Raw genomic sequence first — 17,523 nt, forward strand, 5'->3', positions numbered from 1 at the left:
TATTATATATATATATATATATATATATAATAAATATTATATATTTTAAACATTATTTATTATATATATATATATATTATATATAATAAATATTATATATTTTAAATATTATTTTATATATATATATATATATATATATATATATAAAATAATATTTAAAATATATAATATTTATTATATATAATATATATATATATATAATAAATAATGTTTAAAATATATAATATTTATTATATATATATATATATATATATATATAATAAATATTATATATTTTAAACATTATTTATTATATATATATATATATTATATATAATAAATATTATATATTTTAAATATTATTTTATATATATATATATATATATATATATATATAAAATAATATTTAAAATATATAATATTTATTATATATAATATATATATATATATAATAAATAATGTTTAAAATATATAATATTTATTATATATATATATATATATATATATATAATAAATATTATATATTTTAAACATTATTTATTATATATATATATATATTATATATAATAAATATTATATATTTTAAATATTATTTTATATATATATATATATATATATATATATATAAAATAATATTTAAAATATATAATATTTATTATATATAATATATATATATATATAATAAATAATGTTTAAAATATATAATATTTATTATATATATATATATATATATATATATAATAAATATTATATATTTTAAACATTATTTATTATATATATATATATATTATATATAATAAATATTATATATTTTAAATATTATTTTATATATATATATATATATATATATATATATATATATATAAAATAATATTTAAAATATATAATATTTATTATATATAATATATATATATATATAATAAATAATGTTTAAAATATATAATATTTATTATATATATATATATATATATATATATAATAAATATTATATATTTTAAACATTATTTATTATATATATATATATATTATATATAATAAATATTATATATTTTAAATATTATTTTATTATATATATATATATATATATATATATATAAAATAATATTTAAAATATATAATATTTATTATATATAATATATATATATATATAATAAATAATGTTTAAAATATATAATATTTATTATATATATATATATATATATATATAATAAATATTATATATTTTAAACATTATTTATTATATATATATATATTATATATAATAAATATTATATATTTTAAATATTATTTTATATATATATATATATATATATATATATATAAAATAATATTTAAAATATATAATATTTATTATATATAATATATATATATATATAATAAATAATGTTTAAAATATATAATATTTATTATATATATATATATATATATATATATAATAAATATTATATATTTTAAACATTATTTATTATATATATATATATATTATATATAATAAATATTATATATTTTAAATATTATTTTATATATATATATATATATATATATATATATATATATATATATATATATATATATATATTTATATTATGTTTACATTATGTTTACAGAGGTAAGAACAGTCAAATACATATATTGTTTGAGAAACTAAGTTTGTTTGCAATATATGTGACTAGCGGTGGTGGCAGAGTGATCTGAAACGTTTAACATGAACACGCTTGACGTCACATCCGCAGACAGCGCGCGACAAATCCGACCCGACAGAAAATAGGAAAAATAGGATACAGGCTTATAGGTGCACCCACTGTGAGCTGACAAGGTGTCAGTATGCTCATCAGGAGATGTTTGAGTCATAAATGGTCAAATAAAAAGGCTACTGTTACGTTTATTTTGGGGAAAAAGTTACATACAGCCCCTTTAAATATTATTAAATATGATATAATTATGAAATATCAATGAAATAATATCTCAAAGCAAGTAATAATATTTATTTAAAATATTGTATATAAGTAATATTTAAAATAAATAAATAATAATACAAAATTAACAAATAAATAAATTAAATAGTTAATGAAAATATTTATTTGAATTTATTTACTTTAAATATTATTTATATAAAAATATATTAAATATTAAAAAAAAAACAATTAGTTTATAATTTCAGCTATTTTAATGGATGTTCCCAAAAATATCACAAGAAACAACTTGGAAAAGAACTGCAATTTCAACAGAAATTCATCTATTTTAGCCAACTAGACAATATTTATTTGGCAACCTATGACTCAAAGTGCAGCAACAATGCTCAATTTATCACTGAAAAACCTGTGCTTAAAGTTTGAAAGCTATAATAACAACCGCTGCAAGATGCAGTGACAGTGCATCACTAAAGCAGTAGGGCAAGTGACAGTTCTGTCAACCGACCCGAAACTCTGTCACACTAGCAGTGGGACATTGGGTTCAGTATCAAAAAATAAACTCGAGTTTACCACAGCACAAAATAATTTACTTTCCGCAAGCATTTCTCCTATCAGGCAAACAAGTATCACGGACAATAGCAGCCGAACTATGACACCGAAGGCGCATATACAAGATCCCTGTTCACACCAGCACAGGCAGGGTCAAAGGGTCAGAAAATATACACAGAGTTGCCAAACTTTATGTAAAAAGTTCTTATCTGTAGGGGAGAGTGAGATAACATTGTTGTCCTCTAAGCAAGAAGAAACAAGATTTAGGAAAAACAAACACCTCATTTTATTATAAAGTGTCTCTGCCATCAATTTATTTTAGACATTTTCTTTAGATAAATAATATATGAAATAAATCAATAAAAATTAATAATTGATGACAATTTATTTACATATTAAATATTTATTTAAACTGAATTTAATTTTAATATTTTTATTTATATAAAAATATTAAATAATTTATTTGATATACGTATTTAAAATACTCTTTAGTTATATAAATAAATATACAAGGTAAGTACTTATTATTATTATTATTATTATTATTATACACATAATACTAATATATATATATATATATATATATATATATAAATAAACAAACCTGGATTTTTTTTTTTATATTTATTTTAAATATTATTTCTTTACATAAATACGTAATATTTAAAATAAATCAATAAAAACAAATAACTGATTACAATGTATTTACATATTAAATATTTATTTATTTATTTATTTCAAAGCACTCATGTAATTTACGTATTTATATAAATACTAAAATATTAAATTTATTTAAAATATTTAAAATACAGTTTATTCATATACATAAATAATATTTGAGGTAATTACAATTTTTGAATAAATATTATTACAAAATGTTATTTATATAATTTATTTACATTTATAATACTATAATTTAAATATGCAAACAAATAAATAAATACAAAAAAATACAAAAACCTGGATTCATTTTTCTTTACATATTTAATTTGAAATATTTCTTTAAATAAATATATAATATTTAAAATACATCAATAAATTTTATATTTAATTAAATTAATATAAATAAAGATATTAATTCAAAATCCTTATTTAGAATACTGTTTATTCATCAAAAAATAATATTTGTGGTAAGGTAAATTAATAATAATTTTAATAATAATAATAATAATAATAATTATTATTATTATTACACGAATATATAATATAAATACTGTTTATTTATATAATTTATATTTATAATACTGTATATTAAATACGCAAATAAATGAATAAACAAACAAACCTGAATTCATTTGCTTTGACCAATTTTGACTAAATTTACTGACATACACAAACAAACACACACACAGACACTTTTACTATTTTAATCTCAATAACAGCTGTATATGATTCGGTGCGTGTCCACAGGGCAAAAACTAGCTAGATTAAGAGGGTGGGACATCTTACCCCAGTTCCCCACTGTGTAATTAGCCCTGCACATACATATTAGAAAGCTAAATTGTTATTAATTCCCTTCAAATTCCAATTGTGAATTTCTTTAGATCGATGCAGAATCATCTGCGAAAGAATCACAATGCATCTGTGAATCAATTCCTCCCCAACCCTGCCTGCTTTATTACTCACACTGCATCAGAACATCTGCATAAACCCATACAGTGAATGAATCCTCACACACTTCCAAGAAGCATGTTTGCACACAGCTTAGCAGCATCACTTTTTACAAAGCGTTACAAATATGTGTGAACATATTTTAAGCCATGCTGACCCGACATTTCCTTTAATGGTAGCGGCATTCGTTTTCCTGCCAAAAACACTGGCCTTTGACTCTCATGACTCATTTATAACGCAGCCCTCGCGCACTTCGGGAGAATGATAGCATCAGGAAGATCCTGGAGAAATTACACCTTTTCCCAAAAGCATCATAAAAGTTATTGATGTAGTGACACCCCTTCTGGCGAATCGCCCTCAAGTCAAACGACGAACATCTTCTGAGGTTTCCTCGGCGGCGTCGCCGCAAAAAGCCGTCGTCGTTGTCTTTACCCGCTTCAATCTGTTCAGAAGTCTCTGGAGCTCTGCAACAGTTAGCGTGAGAAACATAAAAAAGTGAAGCGAGTCTCATCTCAAAGAGGACTGTGTGAGCGGCAGGTCAAGATGAATATTGATCAAAGAGGAATTGGGCTCAAAGAAAGCACCTGATTAGACTTCAGCAGCTTCTAACTGTTAGCGACAAACGCTTGAATCAGTTTTAAAAGAAAGTTTGTAGCTGGCTACAAAACAAAAAGAATCACACAAGCTCCTCCGGAGACTCCAAAGTCGATTAGTTTGACGAACACAAGCTAATTTTGCTCTGATTAATGCAAGTGCAAAGGCCTCGCTTTGTTTACACGGTTTCTTGCAGCACTTTGTATCAAACTTGCGACAGAAATACAACAGATGTGTGAACAATAGTGTAATCTAGAGTGAATTCCATCATGTCGTCTTGAATCGAAAGGCCATGAAAGTAAATTACCATAATTACAATCACGAGCAGTTAAGTTGCTCTCGCCGCTTTTCTGACATTAAATGGAACATTGTGTTATAAAGACGGAAGATACTTGAAAGGCAGTGTTCAAAAGACATCTATTATGTGATTTTTAAGTTTATCCTCTCACCCTTTGTATTTTCCTGACGTAGCGTGAACGGGGCAATTAGATAATGTGTTTTTTCTGTAGCGCAAGGAGCTTTTTCTTTCATTGTGCATTGAAATAATGGACCGATGCTGTGGTACAGAGTGTGCATAAAAAATGCCCAGATATACTTCAACAATCATCAAACACTATGTCCAGTTTTATTGCATTATGTGCATCATGGATCAACAAATCTCCAATTTGAGCACTCTCGAAGTTGGGCTGATATGGAAGCCCGTTTACGCCACTGAATAAAAAATTTAAAAAGATAATTGCGACTTTTTATCTCACAATTCTGACTTTTTACATCTCGCAATTCTGAAAAATATAAACTAGCAATTCTAAGAAAGTCAGAACTGCAGCTTTTTTCTCAGAACTGCAAGTTTATATCCCACAATTTCGAGTTATAAAGTCCAAATTGCAAAAAACTTGCATAAACTCGCAATTCTGTGAAATAAAGTCAGAATTTTGAGATAAAGTCACAATTACCTTTTTAAAAAAATTTTATTTACCTTTTTTCTCAGAATTGCAAGTTTATATCTCGCAATTGTGACTTTTCCCTTAGAATTGCAAATTTATCTCACAATTGTAACTTTTTTTATTCTCAGAAATGTGAGATATAAACTCACAATTCTGACCTTTTATCCTCAGAATTTGAAGTTTATATGTCGCAATTGTGACTTTTTTCTTAGAATTGAGATATAAACTCTTATTTGTTATAAAGTCAGAATAATGATCAACTCACAATTCAGACCTTTTTTTTTTTTTATAAATGCGATTCGCAACTTTAAGATCTAGATTAAAACTCACAATTCTGACTTTTTTTCGTGCAAATTGTAAGATATAAACTCGCAATTGTGATTTTTTTAAGGGGAAAAAGACTTGTGTTTTCGCAATTGCGAGTTAACATCAGAATTGTGAGAAAAAAAAGCCTGAATTGTGAGATTTAAAATTTGTGATTTATTTCCTCAATTGTAAGTTTATATCATGTAATTCTGAGAGAGAGAAAAAAAGAATTCTAAGTTTGTATCTCACAATTCTGTGAAAAACGCCAAAATTGTGAAAAAAAAAAGAGTAGTTTTCCCCCTCAAAAATAACTCACAATTGCGAGTTTATATTTCACAATTCTGAGAAAATATGTCAGAATTGTGAGACATGCATATGAACTCACATTTGCGTGAAAAAAGGTCATAATTGCAAGTTTTTATCTAGCAATTCTGGCTTTATAACTCACTATTGCAAGTTTATATCACACAATTCTGAGAAAAAAAGTTTTTTATCTCGCAGTTCCGCTGTTATTTCTCACAAGTGTGAGTTTATATCATATAATTCTGAAAAAAAAGTCTCAAAATTGTCAATTTATATCTCTCAATTCTGAGAAAAAAGTCAGAATCGTCAGTTTATATCAGTCAATTCTGACTTTATAACTCACTATTGCAAGTTTATATCACACAATTCTGAGAAAAAGTTTTTTTTATCTCACAGTTCCGCTGTTATTTGAGAAAAAAAGTCAGAATTGCAAAAAAAAATTCAGAAACTCGCAATTCTGTCAAATGAAGTTAGAATTGTGCGATAAAAAGTTGCAATTACCTTTTTAAAAAAATTTATGCACATTTCTCTATAAACTCGCAATTCTGAGAACATAGTCTTTTTTCCCCTCAAAATTGACTTTACAACTAGATAAAAACTTGCAATTCTGACTTTTTTTTCCTCGCAAATGCGAGTTTAGATGTGAGGGGGATGAAAAAGAGGTCGAGACATACGTATAAGATCACAATTGCATAAAAAAGTCAGAATTGCGAGTTTTTATCTCGCAATTCTGCCATTATTTCTCACAATTGTGAGTTTATATCATGTAATTCTGAGAAAAAAAGTCATAATTGTCAGTGTATAGCTCGCAATTCTGAGAAAAAGTTAAAATTGTGAGATAAAAATTCGCAATAACCTTTTATATGCATTTTCATTTTTTTTTTAGATGATACCATCATCCAGCCGAGATGCTCAAGATGAAATCTAGCACTTTATCCGTAAGGGTGACTGTGACTTTGTCTGAATCAACATCTTTTGTTGGTCCTGGAACAACATTCCTGTCAAACAAACTTAACCTTAACCATAATTCAAACAATTATAAAAGGTGGCACACATAAAATGTGCCACATAAAGTCCCACTGCAAGTCGCTTTGTGCCTCTCAATCAGTTTGCACATTCAGGTTTTGCTGAGAGGGCTTGTGTTAAAGGGATAAAGGCAGGTTAATTGAATAGCGAAGTCTAGCAAAATGGTTTACAGCACCTTTGGGGACCCTTAAAAAAATAGAGCAATGATTGATTCATAAAGCCCCAAGTATAAGATTTGGGCTTCACCACTCGTAATTTATGGAGACAGGGCAGAAAATCAAGGGAGGAGGAAGACGATAAGGAGGATAAAAAGGATCAGAAATGAAAACAAGAGTACATCAATTTTTAAATAAATCACCTCCAGCAAAATATAAACCAGCATAGAGATATGAGTGAGAAAACAGGCATGCCGGTAAAATTTGTGGGATGTTGTTTATTAAATTGAGCGACCCGATCACAGGTCCACTGCGTCTATTGTCTTTTTCATATTGTGAGAGCAGAAAATAAAGAAAAACCTGAATAAAAACCCCAATAGGTAGGAGTAAAAGAGCTTGGGTCTCAAACACTTCTGTGATGTCAATGTCACACACAAATATCAGCCACAATACTTCAATGATGCAGTCATGGACAATTAAGTCTGTGTGGTGAATTGGGTCTGCCTAAACCCAATTTAAGCATGCAAAAAAATCATATCTGAGATTCACAAAATAATAAATTAACTGTATTAAAAATAAAATAAATCAAAGAGTTAAAAACAAATATTATTGGCTTTAAATCCAATATTTCTATAATTCTACTTCACCTCCTCATCGGTTGAAAGATCTTTTAATTTGATTCTATTCAGCACCTGCACAAAGTGCCTCTAAAAATTATGTCACCTCTGTTATTTCGACCTTTAATGCCTTTTAAAATGTCAGTATACAGTTTTGAGAAAAGTTTTGAGAATGGCACAAATATTAGTTTTCACAAAGTTTGCTGCTAAACTGCTTTTAGATCTTTGTTTCAGTTGTTTCTGTGATGTACTGAAATATAATTACAAGCACTTCATACGTTTCAAAGGCTTTTATCGACAATTACATTTATGCAAAGAGTCGGTATTTCCAGTGTTGGCCCTTCTTTTTCAGGACCTCTGCAATTCGACTGGGCATGCTCTCAATCAACTTCTGGGCCAAATCCTGACTGATAGCAACCCATTCATTCATAATCCCTCAGAATTAGTGGGTTTTTGTTTGTCCACCCGCCTCTTGAGGGTTGACCACAAGTTTTAAGATCTGGGGAGTTTCCAGGCCATGGACCCAAAATTTCAACGTTTTGGTCCCCGAGCCACTTAGTTATCACTTTTGCCTTATGGCACGGTGCTCCATCGTGCTGGAAAATGCATTGTTCTTCACCAAACTGTTGTTGGATTGTTGGAAGAAGTTGCTGTTGGAGGGTGTTTTGGTACCATTCTTTATTCATGGCTGTGTTTTTGGGCAAAATTGTGAGTGAGCCCACTCCCTTGGATGAGAAGCAACCCCACACATGAATGGTCTCAGGATGCTTTACTGTTGGCATGACACAGGACTGATGGTAGCGCTCACCTTTTCTTCTCCGGACAAGCCTTTTTCCAGATGCCCCAAACAATCGGAAAGAGGCTTCATCTGAGAATATGACTTTGCCTCAGTCCTCAGCAGTCCATTCGCCATACTTTTTGCAGAAGATCAATCTGTCCCTGATGTTTTTTTTTGGAGAGAAGTGGCTTCTTTGCTTCCCTTCTTGACACCAGGCCATCTTCCAAAAGTCTTGGCCTCACTGTGATGCAGATGCGCTCACACCTGCCTGCTGCCATTCCTGAGCAAGCTCTGCACTGGTGGCACTCCGATCCCGCAGCTGAATCCTCTTTAGGAGACGATCCTGGTGCTTGCTGGACTTTCTTGGACGCCCTGAAGCCTTCTTAACCAGAATTTAACCCTTTTTTCTTGAAGTTCTTGATGATCCTATAAATTGTTGATTTAGGTGCAATCTTAGTAGCCACGATATCCTTGCCTGTGAAGCACTTTTTATGCAATGCAATGATGGCTGCACGCGTTTCTTTGCAGGTCACCATGGTTAACAATGGAAGAACAATGATTTCAAGCATCACCCTCCTTTTAACATGTCAAGTCTGCCATTCTAACCCAATCAGCCTGACATAATTATCTCCAGCCTTGTGCTCATCAACATTCTCACCTGAGTTAACAAGACGATTACTGAAATGATCTCAGCAGGTCCTTTAATGACAGCAATGAAATGCAGTGGAAAGTTTTTTTCGGGGTTAAGTTCATTTTCATGGCCAAGAAGGACTATGCAATTCATCTGATTACTCTTCATAACATTCTGGAGTATATGCAAATTGCTATTATAAAAACTTAAGCAGCAACTTTTCCAATTTCCAATATTTATGTAATTCTCAAAACTTTTGGCCACGACTGTACACTCCTAGTTGGTAAGATTTGAAAGAAGTCTCTTTTGCTCACCAAGGCAGCAGAAATACAGTAAAAAAGTAACAATTTACAATACAGTGTCGATTGTTAACATGAATGTGTTAACTAACATGAACAATGACAATCTTTGTTAACATTAGTAAATAAAAATACAGTTGTTCATCGTTAGTTCATGTTACTTCACAGTGCATTAATGTTAACAAACACTACTCTTGATTTTAATAATGTTATTAATAATCTTTTTCAATCTTAGTTCATGTTAAAGTAGTGAGGTCTTTATAACTAATGAAACCTTATTATAAAATGTTACCATGAAAACAGTAATTTTGTGAAATATTATTAAGACTTACGATAACTTAAGATAAATGTCTTCTATTTTGAAATGTAATTTATTTCTGCGATGCAAAGTTGAATTTTTCACATCATTACTCCAGTCTTCAGTGTTACATGATCCTTCAGAAATCATTCTAATATGCTGATTTGCTGTTCAAGAAACATTTCTTGTTTTTACCACTGAAAACAGCTGCTAACTTATCACAAACACTAAATTTTTTGTGTTTCTGATTAATCAGGCACTTTACATGGCTACTCACTGGGGTCCAGTGGACTTGACCCAACAGACGAACCAAATAGTTCATGACAGGATAATAAAGCATGACGGAAAACGTATCCAGTCCGCCAAAGTGACAGTCAATGACTATTTGTCACACAACGTCTACAGTCAAACTCTCCCTTCCACCCTTGAACATTCTAACAGCTACAAAATGGTTAAAAACTTGTCAATATTATGCCATTTTAAGGTTCCTAATATTGTTTTGGAAGTCTCCTACAATTGGTTTACATGCATGGTCAAATTTTATTATTTTGGCCATCTCAGGAACCACACTCCAGTGGTTTGAGCCTTACCTCTCTGATAGGTCCTTCAAGGTATCTTAGAGAGGTGAGGTGTCCAAGCTGCAATATTTAACTACTGGGGTACCTCAAGGCTCAGTTCTTGGACCACTTCTTTTCTCTTCATTTCTCTATGTCTACATGGCGTCACTAGGTTCTGACATTTGGAAACATGGCTTTTAATATCACTGCTATGCTGACGACACTCAACTCTACCTCTCACTCCATCCTGATGATTTGACGACAACTGCTCGCATCTCAGATTGTCTAACAGACATTTCTTGCTGGATTTTTGCAAGGCTGAGTTTTTTAACTCAATAACTTGCTTTATTTATGTCAGGAAGGTCAGGCACTTTCTTTCGGAACATGCTTTACAACTCCTTGTTCAAGCTCTTGATTTACCTCTTGTTCTGTCCAAGTTTAACTATTGCAATACCCTTTTAGCAGGTCTTCCAGTCAATTCTATCATACCTTTACAATAAAAAAAAAAAAAACCTTTCAAATATTATGCTATTTTGCACGGTCAAACAACACTTTTGTTTTCTTAAATATGAATTTAATATTTTGGGTGTCTCAAGAACCACACTCCAGTGGTTTAAGTCTTGACTCTTCGATAGGTCCTTCAAGGTACCTTAGAAAGGTGAGGAGTCCAATTCGCAACATATAACTACTGGGGTGCCTCAGGGCTCAGTTGTTGGACCACTTCTTTTCTCTATATGTCTCTACGTCTACATGGCATCTCTAGGTTCTGACATTTGGAAACATGGCTTTTCATTTTAATGCTATGCTGACGACACTCAACTTTACCCATCATTCCATCTTGATGATCTGATGACAGCTGCTTGCATCTCAGAATGTCTAACAGACATTTCTTGTTGGATGATGACAATCGCCTTTAACTCAACTTTGCCAAGACAGAAGTGCTTGTGGTTCCATCAAACCCATCATTTCATCATAATATCATCATCCGGTTAGGCACATCAACCAAAACTCCTTTTAAAACAGCCAGAGTTCAGAGTCGATTCTTTCTTTTGGGAGACAATAACTTTATTTATCGTGCACTTTCGGGTTTAAAACTTTTCAGATCATTTGCATTCACATAAAGCTACATTAGCCAGCATTATCAGATATAAACACGCATCCATAAAGTCATTGTGTTGCTTTAAAAACCTGACTGAACCCATTCCAAATAACTTGATGAAGCTGTTTTGAATGAGTCACTGGCTGCACAAAAAAACCTGGTTGCAGCTAAAGGCCCTTAGGACTTCAAGGCCCTGAGGCAACAGCGAAATCGGTCCTATGGTTAATCCGAGCCTGTGTGTCCCACATGGGCATTACAGCTCAATGTGTTTGTGCACATGAGCCAAATGCTAAATCCCATCTCAGACGAGGCAAAATATATAATATAGGCTCAAAATTAAACTAAAAATACAAGGGATTTCTCAAGTATGATAAAATTTCTAAATATACAGTATTTAATTTTTATTTATATTCTAGGGAAGAGATGTTGTGTGCATGCATTGTACAAAAAAGGAAAAAGTTTCAGTTACAATTGTTATGATAACGCATTTGAAAAAAAAATAATTAAAAAGTGAGGAAACAACGGATGCAATTTTAATGTTACAATCATTATCAGCCACACTATGTAAACTCATCATATTAGAAAAAAAGAATGCAATTTTAATGTTATAGTCATTTGCAGCTGCAAACCACCACATATTGACAATGCCAGCCATGTAAAGCCTTCACTCAGATTTTTTTTTTTTAAATCAGAACATAATGCACCTACGGTGCTTCAGTGGACTAAAGAAAGACAATGCATCTGTTACACCTAAACTGTTCGAGCAGCACAAGCACTGGAATACACAATACACAATGCTCGACAACGAATATATAAATCACTGTGTCTGCTACAATGCATTTGTTTAAGGGCAGAACCTCATGAACCTCAGCATGAATGTTTGTGCCCAACAGCAATCTGGCAGCTATTATAACTGCTTATATACGATGTGCACATGCACACAAATGCACAAAGTGATGGCTTTCGAGTCATCTCAACTACCTAGTGAGTGTTTGTCATCACGCACAACAATAGCAATTACCCATGAATGATTTGCAGTGCAATGCAATGTCTTGTTGCCAGGCAACACTCATGTTAATGAAGAAAGCCCTTTTCTCTAAGTAAAAAAGTATAGGGCACGATATTTGGCCGACAGCAGGGGGGCTTGAAAACGAGCCGGATCGCAGAGATTCAGCCGTGATGCTCAAGCAGCTGAAAACAGATGTTCGCAAGGTGCCGAGGCTTGTGCTTTTGAATGTTAAAGACCAGGATCCAGCCCTTGAGGCTTTCAAGAACAACACTGAATGTTAATAGCTACTTGGGTTTTCCTAAGTACGCTTAATTTTCATTAAGCACCGATTTCGCTCTAAACTAGGTAAGTGCGCTATGGGCCCAGAGGTTTTACACTGGTACTCACATTGATATATATATATATATATTGTTAGGAGACCATATTGTAGACACCTGATCGCAACACTTATCTTCATTAGAGTCAATCAAAAGCCACTTTGGAGATAATTAGCGTAACGTTCGCACTTAAAGTTTATGGCACTTGCAGTCCAGTTAAATGACCCCCATTGTACCTCATTTTTGGTCATTTAGGATACTTATGTTGGAAATTAAAGGTAAATAAAACAAAATCAGAAGATGGGTATGCTGAACACACCATCTCTCTTTTAAGCACCTTAAATATTAAAAGGCCATTGTGCCAAATGAACTTGTATGGAATAGTTAGACAAAAATGAAAATTCTATCATTTATTCATCGTTCATGTATTTCTAGCATGGAACTCAAAAGGAGAAATCTTTACAAGTCACTCTATTCCATGAAATTACTATGAATGTGGAGTAAAAATAATAATGTGGAGTCACAACATAATTCTATGAATGGGGACTGAGGCACTCAAGCTTCAAAAAGCATGGCAAAGCAGCCTGAAATATCATAAAAGCAGGCTATAGGACTTACGGTACACGGTCTTTTGAAGCCATATGATGATGAATAAAAACCTTTCAGTCTTTTTCTCACACAAAGATATTGCATGACATCATATAGTTAGTTTATTTGGTTATTTTAGAGCTTTCAATTCTACTAAAGAGAAAGTCATAATAGAAATGACATGGCGTTGGGTAGAAATGACCAAGGAGTCTTTAATCTTAATGCATTTGCTAAAAGATGCAAAAGTGTGGTTTGAGCAAGTACGTTGAGGCATAAAGAAGACTTTCCTCTCATTTCCTACCTCATCCGTTTTTGACACCTGCAAAAGTCTTATTATGATCGTTCATGCTGATATTTAAAGCGTGCATAAAGCTTCCTCCTAGGAGGTGTGGACCTACATTAGCCTCAATGTTCAACATCACCTTTACTTAGACCATAATGATAGCTGAGGTAATTTGTTCCACGTGTCCAAACCAGGATCTAAGAATAAATTAGAAGCAGTCACAGCATTTGCTTCAATATCTGGTACATAACTCTAAATGCTACGCATATGAATCAAATTAAAAGCAAATGCACAAGCAGCAAATAGAAAAATCCAGGAACGCAATCAATCAATCATCACAATGCAATGTCAAAATAACCGTTTATAATGCAGGGTTCTTTTACACCAAATTTCTTTCTGTTTTTCATAGTCTGCCTGCCCTTTTCAGTTCAATAACTAACTGCGAGAATGTGACATTTCACTCTTTGCCCTCAGCTTCGTTTGTTATGTAATTTCTTTATTTCAACAAGGTATTTATTCTCCTATGATCACAACTAAGGGATAACTAAAGTTCCAGTGAAATGAACTGGGAAAATGTTTAATAACATAAATGCAGAAATGCCACAGACAAAAACAGACTGTTTTAAATGCAAAGCTTTGCAAATAAGCTCATGAGCACAACTCACAACTTGCTGCATGTCAGTCTACATGCAATCAACTTAAAGTGTGGTGATCATATGTGATCCTGGAGATTTATACATCAACGGATGTATGGTTTGTTAGGATGGGACAGTATTTGGCCAAGATACAACTCTGGAATCTGAAGGTGTAAAAAGAAATAAAAAAATTGAGAAAATCGCCTTTAAAGTTGTTCAAATGAAGTTCTTAGCAATGCATATTACTAATCAAAAATGAAGTTTTGATATATTTGCGGTATGAAAATGTACAAAATATCTTCATGGAACATGAGCTTTACTTAATATCCTAATGATTTTGACATAAAAGAAAAATCTATAATTTTGACACATACAATGTTTATTTGGCTATTCCTACAAATAACCCAATGCTACTTAAGACTACTTAAGGTGTTGTGGTCCAGGGTCACATATGTGTTTTAAGGTAATCAAACTAGCCCATTAAGAATCTATAAGCAATACATTTAGTTTCCTTTGAATTAGAGCTGCCTTTCTCACTGAAAAATGACTACAACAGCAGAAAGATATTGTACATCCTCTATTTTTAAAGTTACAATACCCTCACTGCTGGCAGAAATTTATCTTGCTTTAGTTGTACATTTATGCAATTACAATTGGACTTGGTCAAGAACTGAGTCAGAGCATGTGTTCTCTCATAATGTCTTTTGAGAACTAGCCATTTGACAGTCATTTTTGTTTTTTACTGCCTAGCAGCCATTGATTCATAAATGTAATTGCATATTTAAACCTATAGATTTTTCTGCTGCAAATGCTTTCAAGGGAGGAAAAAAAACTACACTGCACCAGCAAAAAACTGAGAAGCCTCTTGTCAACACAGGAGTAGTCTAAAGAGGGAAAAAAACTAGTTTGCGTAATTCAATACACACCGTCTCAGTCAATGGCCCTGTGTAGCTCATGTCGAGCAATATTTGCCCATAAACCAACAGTGCTTGAACTTCACAAACTTTTGAACCGCAGTAGAAGAATATACCACACCATGGTAACTTACAGTGGTGAAGTTTACCGGTAAGCAATCCTCCCCTCTGAAGGTGCACTGCAAGAGCATCTCGTTGATATCATGGCCCGTGCGGTTGTAGAAATCCGTCATGTTGAACTGCTTGGGCTTGAAGTTGCCAAAGTTAGCCTTCTCCTTCAACAAAGCGAGGACTTCCGGCTCGGCCAGGTGAGGGTTAGCGATCTGATAGTTCTCGTTAAGCAATGCCAGCAACTCCCCGACATGGTACAGGTCGTTCTTTGAGATCTTCGAGAAACGAAACTCATTGAGGTTGCAGAAGGTGATGGCCGGAAAGGTGAGGTTGGGCGCCGCAACCTCATCAAGTTTGGTGACGTGAGGGAACTCGAAGTAGTAGTACACTCGGTCCATGCAAACAAACATCAGAAGACCCAGAGAGCCCATGAAGGACAGCGTCCACAGAAAGCGACGGAACGTCATGTGGCCATAGGCGAATATGTGGCTCATGCCATGGAGCGTGGAGGAGTTGGCGAAAACTTGTAGGCTGGATGGCCTCACGCTTTCGATGCTGTCTTCGGAGTCTCCCTTCATGGCTGTCATTGGTATCCAGCGATAACCGCTGAGAAATAAAGTGTGCAATGAGGCAAGTCTACACGCTTGAGAAAGCAGCAAGTCTTTGAAGAGGTTCTTTACGATTTCTCAAGGCGCTCACTCCATCTGCGACCTCTTCCGCCGTCTCCAAAGAAGCAGCTGTCATTCCATGCAGAACCAAACACAATGACAGCTCCAGAACGACCAAGTCACATGAAAAGACAGGAGTGACGCCGTCCGGTTTCTGAGGGACAAAGCAGAGGGAAGTGAAGGGAAACCAACAGACACTGATAGAAATGAAAGATCTCGCTGACTGGAGTGTGCCTCCTCCGGTCGGCACAGAATGGCTTTACATCGCTATGACAATGGCATGGAATGAATGAGTAAATGGGAAGATTACAAGAGCAGAGCGTCTGTTGCTCGTCGCCTGCTACGTCCCCCTGCGCCACTCCCCTGCTGAAAATCAAGGGTCATAGACCTCCTCCCAGCCCACCTCTGCGTTTGACAGCCTCAGCCGGGTTCCTCGTCTCTCCTGGATGCGCGGCGAGCTGCGGGGAGTGCTGCCTCTTGATGTTTTGGAAACCCAACGTGGTGGTCTCGCCCCGGACAGCGTACGTTGCTTCCTCCAGATCTGGAAATGAGGATTTATGCACCTCTGCCGGCTGCCTGCCACCCCTCCTCTCTCTCCGTTGCTCTTTAGTAGTCAGGATCCATCCCACTGCTGAGCGTCTGCTTCGCCACAGCCTGTGTGTATGTGTGTGTGTGCGCGAGAAGCATGGGGGGAGGGTGCTAGCGGGGCTGGGGGTGCTTCGACTCTGGGTTTCGTATGAAAGGAAAAGCTTGCAATGTGCAATGCTGTATTTCAGCTACAGGTAGTTGCAGAGAAGCAACCATCTGCGCTGTGATTGCAACTGAGGAGGTTGGTTTTGCAGGGAAGCACATGCTCATTTTCCACACTAAGTCTGCATATTAATGTAGCCGTTTGAGTTTGACAAGGGATTTGAGAGGATTTTGTATCTTGGTCATTAGACCAACTTGATTTATGGAGTGAGGTTCGATCAATATCAATGTGCATTGTTTTTTAGGGGTTAATAGTTCAGGGATCCCTTCACAGCATACTTGCAGATCCAGCCTTAAGTGACATCAGATTACGGCTGCTATGATGCTCAAGGGAGATAAATTACCATAACAATGGGTGAACGGCCAGGGATAGAGATGTTTTTTCAACCGAATTAAATCAATATCCAATCAAGTCCCAAGAGGAGGTTGAGACTAAAAGACATCATACTATACATTTACATTTACTTGTTGCACCAGGGCTCTACAGTACGATTGAAAATGACTGCATGTGACTACACTCTTAAAAATGAAGGTGCTTCATGATGCCATAGAAGTAAATTTTAGTGGTTCCATAAAGAACCTTTAACAT

The 17,523-nt window shown here is 33.3% G+C and overlaps 1 protein-coding gene across 1 annotated transcript in view; it reads right to left on the reverse strand.

Annotated features, from left to right (window-relative positions):
- Positions 1–16,799, reverse strand: part of LOC141300690 (acid-sensing ion channel 1C) — a 164,686-nt gene extending 147,887 nt beyond the window's left edge. Inside the window, exon 1 of the mRNA XM_073830988.1 lies at positions 15,540–16,799. Coding sequence (XP_073687089.1) covers positions 15,540–16,103 — 564 coding nt within the window. The 5' untranslated portion in view covers positions 16,104–16,799. The remainder of the gene's footprint in view (positions 1–15,539) is intronic.
- Between the last annotated feature and the right edge of the window lie 724 nt (positions 16,800–17,523).

The sequence above is a fragment of the Garra rufa genome, chromosome 24 (assembly GCF_049309525.1).
Source record: "Garra rufa chromosome 24, GarRuf1.0, whole genome shotgun sequence".
In the NCBI taxonomy this organism is placed as follows: Eukaryota; Metazoa; Chordata; class Actinopteri; order Cypriniformes; family Cyprinidae; genus Garra; species Garra rufa.